General features: G+C 38.8%; 1 protein-coding gene across 1 annotated transcript; it reads left to right on the forward strand.

Annotated features, from left to right (window-relative positions):
• Positions 1 to 1,127: 1,127 nt before the first annotated feature.
• On the forward strand, positions 1,128 to 6,770 carry LOC114573511 (visual system homeobox 2). The gene is made up of 5 exons (XM_028605749.1): positions 1,128 to 1,793; positions 2,249 to 2,339; positions 2,942 to 3,065; positions 4,938 to 5,118; positions 6,047 to 6,770. The coding sequence occupies exons 1-5, from the start codon at positions 1,370 to 1,372 to the stop codon at positions 6,379 to 6,381; spliced, it is 1,155 nt and encodes a 384-aa protein (XP_028461550.1). The 5' UTR covers positions 1,128 to 1,369; the 3' UTR covers positions 6,382 to 6,770.
• The last annotated feature ends 982 nt before the right edge of the window (positions 6,771 to 7,752 follow it).

Raw genomic sequence — 7,752 nt, forward strand, 5'->3', positions numbered from 1 at the left:
CAACAGATGCTCAGACTGCCACAAAGACAAAACGTTTAATGCGCAAACCTAATTAGAATATGCAAATGACAGTGTGGGTTATATGGGACGTTAGGGAGAGAGCTGAGTCTAGTAACGGATCAATCAGTGTGTGGTCCTCCCAATTAGAAGCTGAATTGATTCATTAACTGATAGAGAAATTGGCTAATGTCAGTTTATGAGACTTTTTTTTTTTTTTTTACCACTGAAAATCCTATTTTGGTCCTGATTGAATGTGACCCGTGTTTATGTTTTTTAGTTGACGAGTAGCGTCGTTATTGGCATATTTAATGGAAAATGTTAAAATATAGAAAGCTGACTTATAAAGATCGATTGCAGTTACTGAACTGCACTAAGGTAATCCGATTGTTCATCTTTTAAATGATACATTTTATTTTCATGTGTCATAACAGATTTATTTGGGTGAATTATAGGCTATCAAAAAAAAATGAGAGGCTACTCTTGTTTATTCTTATTTAACATTATGAAGTAGAACGTAGCCTACATTCTACCTACATCATTGTAATTATTGAAATAATACATTAAGTTTATAGGATTAAAAATGTGTTTCATCTAGCAAAGCAACAGATGTAGGCTAGTCGATATATTTATGAATTATATATTTTTCGGTTTTCGGTAGGCCCATTTGATCCACAAATCTGGTTCGTCAGTAGCCTACATTTCAACAGTGACGCCACTGTTTGAATGAGGATAGGCTACGTGCTGCAAATTAAGCTGATTTTCCTCGACATGAGGGATTTCGCTGATGTAGTATATGTAGCCTAGGCATAATTTTCATAGGCTACATAACTTTTAAACACTCACTTCCTCTCTCTTTTGTTAGTCAGGGCCAAAACACTAACCAAGTCAACAAGAAAACAGCCTATAAGCTCTTATTGTTTCCGATGTAGGCTATAGCGCTGAACTGACATTATGGTATCAAACTGAAGATTAGGCTTCTTTTGTAGAAAACAAACGCATGCTCTCAGGAAAATGGGCTTATTCATTGTTCTGCGTCACCAGCTGGAGGAGATGATTCCACTTTGTATTTGTCAGACAATCCACCCACCGTGCAATTTCTTGTCAAAAAAATCAAATAGGACAGATATTTTGTCACATTTAGCCTAAATGCCAGAAATTGTATTATGCTATCTAGATTCATGGGGCTCATGCAAACTTCAGTGTGGAGTCTACCCCCTCTTGTGATTGGCTGCCGCCTGTTGCCTGTTGGATAAAAAGCGCAGCAGAGAAGAGGGCAGAGAGATAAAGAAGGAGAATCACAGAGCTGATTGCATCAGGGACTGGCTTTTATTTTGAGGGAGTGGAAGACAAAAAGTGAAATCTCACCGCCATGACAGGGAAGGAGGGAGTTGTGCTCTCAGACACTGTGAATAGACAGAAATCAGCCTCACAAACCAGCTTGAACCACGGGGGATCCCAGCAGCCAGTCTGGAAGATGGCTCCCACGGTGCACCGGCGCACCGGCTTTGGGATCCAGGAGCTGCTCGGCCTCAACAAGGAGCCGCCGGCGGCACCGAGGCGGCCGCTGGAGGCTCTGCCGCATAGTGCGCACGTCCTGGCCGCCAGGTCGGCCCTCGGACACGGGGGTCTCGGGGTCGGTGTGGGTTTGCTGGGACCAGAGGGAATACACTCGTTTTACAGCCAGCCTGCTTTTCTGGAGGTGCTGGCAGAGGCGCAGAATGTGCACCTGCATCCGCTGCACAGAGCGGCGCACATGGACCCACAGATGGAGGCGCAGCACTCCGCCAGCTCCGGTGAGTGTTTGACATTAAAGTCATGTAAACTCTATAACGCATGGGCCTACTGTGTTTCTGATGCAATGATTAGAATAGTCGTCGCAGGTTTTTATTGGGAACGAGCTAAAATTGAGGATAGCTGACATCTTAAAGTCTTCGCGCCCTGTGATCGAGTGATAATGATGGAGAGACATTGGAAGTAAATTTTCAAAAAGATGTGTAGAGGCCTTGCTAAAACGAATTCGTTTAATTTAGTCTTTTTTTTAAGAGGCTACATTAGGCCTATTTTCTATCATTTGGGATTTTTTTTTTTAAAGACCAGCAATATTGTCTGCATCTTTCATGCATTATCCAATGCAGTAGTTATTATTAATATTATTTGTTATTATTATTATTATTATTTGTTATTATTATTTGTTTTTATTATTATTATTATTATTATTATTATTATATTTGCTGTTGTTTCCTTACAGATTCTGATGACATGAGTCTCTCCTCCGGTGATCAGAAGTTCTCTAAATCATCAATGAGTCAGAGCAAGAAACGAAAGAAAAGACGACACAGGTAAAATAAAAAAATAAAAAAGATAATCGAACGCTGTATAATTTATTTCACTTAGACTGATATTCCGGTCGGGCATTAATTTTAGGCCTTTTTAAATAGTAATATCAATCTAGGCTACTTGTCATCAGTGATTAAATCCTGTAAAACATTTTGTGTGTTTGATGCTCATAAAATTGCATTGGCCTAAATGTAATATGGTATTGGCCTAAATTTTACAAAAAACATTCATAAAATCATCCCTCTGCTGTCTTAAAAAAAAAAGAAAATACATTGTTTTTTTGGGGGGGGGGGGGGGATCCCATGGTGTATTTTTGATTTTTCTTACGATTTGACTCAATGCCTTTGGTAAATTAAAAAAATGAATTGCAATTGTCCTTGTTCCTATTTCTTACTTGCTAATTCTAAAAGGGTTCAAATAAAATAAAACTGACCGTTTCTCATTTGTAAGATCTTGATTTGTTTTTCTTCCATTTTTTCCATTTCAGTCTTAGACGGATTTTAGATTGAACAAAATTGAATGAACATGAAATTGTGAATTTATGAAGGAACCCAAATGTATAAATATATTCTCATATTTACCTTTTTTTTTGTTTTGTCTGCAGAACCATTTTCACTTCCTATCAGCTGGAGGAGCTGGAGAAAGCTTTTAATGAAGCCCACTATCCAGATGTTTACGCCAGAGAAATGCTCTCCATGAAGACTGAGCTACCAGAAGACAGAATACAGGTGTGTTGGTGTGTATTGGTGCCTGGGCAGTAGTCAGAAATGTGTGGGTTGTTATCTTAAATTCCAAAACCTGAATATTCTTTAATCATCTTGCTTTAAGGGGGGCGATATGACAAACAAACCCTTGAAAAAGAATACAAAATAAAGTCTTTTATTCAGTTAAATTATCCAGATATTTCCTGCAATGATAGCTTCTTTTAACTCAAAGTTAAAATTTCTTGCACTCATGGTGCTTGCCACAGATTCAGGTTACAAAGTGATGAAGAAAGCGGAGGAAAAATTCAGGTATAGAGCCCCGAGTCAGCTACTCCATCATCCTCATCCTCACAATGTCTTCTGCTTTCACATTAGCAGCCAATTCAGCCTCTCAGTGTAATTAGTTAATTGAGGAGAACTTAGCACCTCTCTCCCTGCGAGAGACGGGCCGCAGCCCGGAGATGAAATGATAACTACATAGAAATGAATTAGCACAGGTCAGCGGCTGAGCAGAGGGCTCTGCCTGGCTGCTATGAGCATTTTAATTTCCCGAGATATTTGAGCGCCTGTCTCCCATCGATCGGCCCTGGAAATTAACTTATTTTTCAATCAGCCTCTTCGCCCCCGGGGTCACCTCTCTCAGGAAGCACTTCACACACACAAGTGAAGACACACGCGCACACACACTGCCATGCACACTCACACCGTTGCTGTCAGAAAGCATGATTGCTCATCTGAGGCCCATCTTTTTATGAGATGGAGGTTATCATCAGATCTACCTGAATAGCTTTCCAGGCTTGGCTTTGATCGTTTTTAATTCCAGGTCTGCGAAACACACACACACACACACACACACACACACACACACACACACACACACACACACACACAATCTCATCCTGCCTCCTTGGCCATTTTAGCATGCTTGTTTTTTTTCCTGTTTTCCTCATTCATATTCACAAGCTTGCTGAGGCTATTGCGTGATCCGGTTTCACGGAAATCAATTCAGGCACTTGAGGAGCTGGAAGGACACACAGACAGAAGACAACATATTCTTTAAATTAAGCAATGAGGAAATAATATTAAATATTAAACCCTGAATTTCAGGACTTGTGTTCTAAACCTATTTTGCAGCACATTTGCATTTTTGTCTATAATGGACTTTTCAGGTATCTGCGCAAGCACACTAATTTGAGTCGAGCCTAATGAGCTCTTACATTCACTCTTCTCTATTAAAAAAAACCTTTTTTGTTAAAAGCCTCCAGCAGATGTCATTGTCTCACTGATATTTATCCCCTGGTACATTAAATGAAAGATTCCTGCTTTGATACAGCAGTTTTTAAGACGTGAAAATAATCTGTTTTTAAAATCAGAATTTTTTGAATACAGTTTTCCACAAAAAACTTAAACTACCGTGTTAAAAAAATATCATGAAATTACATCTCCTCCTCCCTCATTGAAAACTCCAGAATCTATCTATGAATATTTAAATATTGTTCAGTGAACTCCTTAAACACAAAATGTCAATACTTTACTGAAGAGTACATTTTCAGTGTGTGTGTGTGCACTGGAGGTTTTCATCCTGGTACAAACACATTGTAAACTGACATTTAGAGAAGGTGATCACAACTTTCTCCCTTCAGCGGATGAATGTGAATGTATGTGAGTCTTATTGTCAATCTTGATACAAAACGATAAACAAAACATTTTATTATTGAGTGGAGGGGGATGTTAAGTCATGTTTTGGGCCAGTCACGATCGTAAATGTTCATGGATAGATAATGAGATAATAGATTATTGGCCCAGAATACAGAGAATATAAATTGCATACATTACAGTAGTTTGCAAAATTCAAGTAAACTTAATGTAATCTTTTATCTGACTCCCATTTCTCAGGTGTGGTTTCAGAACCGCAGGGCCAAGTGGAGGAAAAGGGAGAAGTGTTGGGGTCGCAGCAGCGTGATGGCAGAGTACGGCCTCTACGGAGCTATGGTCCGTCACTCCATCCCCCTGCCCGAGTCCATCCTCAAGTCAGCCAAGGAGGGCGTCACAGACTCCTACGCTCCGTGGTTATTAGGTAAATATGATTTGTTATGTGTACGTATGTCATCGGGGTGCATTTTAGTTGGCCATTTGTTTTCTATTTCTTACATTAATAAACGTGAATGTAAATAGTGAAATGACTGATGGCTGAATTCCATTTAGCTGTTTCAGGGTCCTAGTATTGTTCATGCTCACTGTCACACTGCCAGGGCTTACTGGGAAACTTGATTATAAGATTGTTAATGTGATAACACCTGTGCTTTTTCTAGTCAAAGTGCTGTGAAAAAATGTCCTTTATTGATCTTGAGCCATAGATAGTCCACCTTTTTTAATATCAACATAGAGGCTCATTCAGTGAAAATCCTCTTTGCAAAGTTGGCTGACAAAGCCCACATGGTGGGGTACTTTTAAAAGCTGCCTCATCTAGACCTTTATGTCTGATATACATAAAATGTGTTTGATTTGTTGTTAATTCTATACATAGTCACTCTTGGCCCATATTTTAGTCCCAAAATAAAAACTTTAGCTGTAGGTCCAAAGAAACCCTGCTATATTAGGTTGTCTCATAGTGTTTGAAAAATAGTGATAAAGATGTATTCTAACAGGAAGTGTGAGCTAAGCCTGGCTCATGTTAGGAGCCAATGAAAGTGTCAGCATGTCAATACAGTGATAATCCTACTTAATCAGGACAGATTAGACCAAATGGCCTCTCTCACCTCATGTCAATTGATTAGTTAATCAATTAGGTGGCTCTAATTGAATAATAAGTTCTATCCACTAATCTATCACCATTCTCTTTCAATGTCAGACACCTCAGTACATACAAAATGCAATGATTGTGAAGAAAAGACAATTTGTCATTTTTAAATTGGTGTCAATTTATTAAACTACACCAGGAAACACTAAAACAATCTAGCCCTCCTCCGCAAACCTTAACTGAAATGAATGTCCTCTCCATTCAGGTATGCACAAGAAGTCAGTTGATACCACACACACCTCCTCTGGAAAACCCTGCAGCCTCACACCACCACCACCAACAACAACACAGGAGAAACCAGTGGACAAAGTGATGCAGGAACAGATGGAGAAACGGATCAAAGACACTACTAACGCATCCATTTCTAAAGAGGAACTGAGGGAGAACAGTATTGCTGCGCTGCGAGCTAAGGCGCAGGAACACAGCGCTAAGGTGCTGGGGACAGTTTCCGACAAAACAAACGACCACGTAACCCATAAAGAGGAAGCTGAGGACAATGTGATGGAGCAGGGGACAGCAGAAGTGGAGAAGAGTGACTGAAAGAAGCTGCAGAATACAGACTGATGGTGAAAATACCGGCAGAGTGGAGTTTTCAGAATTCAGAGGCAGATGTTTCATTGGTTGAGTTGAACCTCGGTGCACGTGGAGTCTGAACTGTTGATCAAACCCACAGATCAAATATCATAGTCATAGATAAGTGAATGAGACATTATTTTCTTTACCCACTTGAGCTTACCTGTCAAGGTAACTGAAGGTTCTTTGGCTCCAACGATTGTGATGTATTAACTAAACCAATGAGATTATTTCTTCCTCACTGAAATATTTGTACAGCAAACTACACAACACCTTTTCATGTCGCCTTCTGTAGGAGAATGAAGAAGGCTTAAACATTGAAATGTTTTCGTAACATTTACTGCAGATGTTCTGATATGGAGCTGTGTTAAAAAAAAATATATATATTTATTTTCTTTAAAATAGATTGTTAACTAGTTCTGTGATATGGCAGCTATACCTTTATGCAACAGCAAGAATAAAGATGTTTTTGGAAGTAAGTCTCCTTTCAACAAGCATCTCAAGCAAGACATTGACTATACCTGCTCTAGAGGTGCTAATGAGATGAATGTGACCTCCCTGTGATGAATGATTAATTTTAGTTGGGTGACTAAAAAGCATACAGTTGGTATCAAGTCCCGTGAAAAGATTACAAGCCTAAATCTTTTGTTTTCCTTCAAATGTTGCAACATTTGTGATATACATACTGAAAATATTGTCCAATAGATAACACTGTACTGTTATGTACAGTTTACATTATCTGTGTTTTTCTCTGTATACATGTAACTGTATAAATGTAACTCTGGCCTAATTAAAAGTTACTGCTATTTAAAGTCCCCACCTCTGCTCAAAATATGTTTTGCTTATTGTTTCTTCACTTGGATGTTTGAGCTTCACTGTGCAGAATGATGTAGGATATAGAAGTTGACACTAGAAGTTTCTCTGTGCTCACTGTAAATCTTAGTTTAAGACTTGTAGCCTACTTATGAGCATAACTTTGTGACATCACATCTAGTTTGGAAAACGATCTTGTCTCCAGCAAACGTTTGAAATGAAAAATATTTGCATATTGATACATTCTGGATTTAATGAGGAACAAGGAGTAGCCTGGTTGTAAGCTTATTAAAACAAAAAATGTTTTAAAAAGTAAATCAATCAAATCAAACTCTTTTGTGGAAACAAACACATCAGACAAGTTCTTATTTAAAACTGTATTTTTTTATGAGTCAACACATGCGGATATTTAAAAAACGAAATCCTGCGTTTTGCGTAAAAAGAAACTTTTCTTTTGCAATTGATGTTGAAATCCAGCTACTGTTCTTTTCCAAAAGTCTCGGCACATGAGTTTGTACCGCCCTT

The sequence above is a fragment of the Perca flavescens genome, chromosome 18 (genome assembly GCF_004354835.1).
Source record: "Perca flavescens isolate YP-PL-M2 chromosome 18, PFLA_1.0, whole genome shotgun sequence".
NCBI lineage: Eukaryota > Metazoa > Chordata > Actinopteri > Perciformes > Percidae > Perca > Perca flavescens.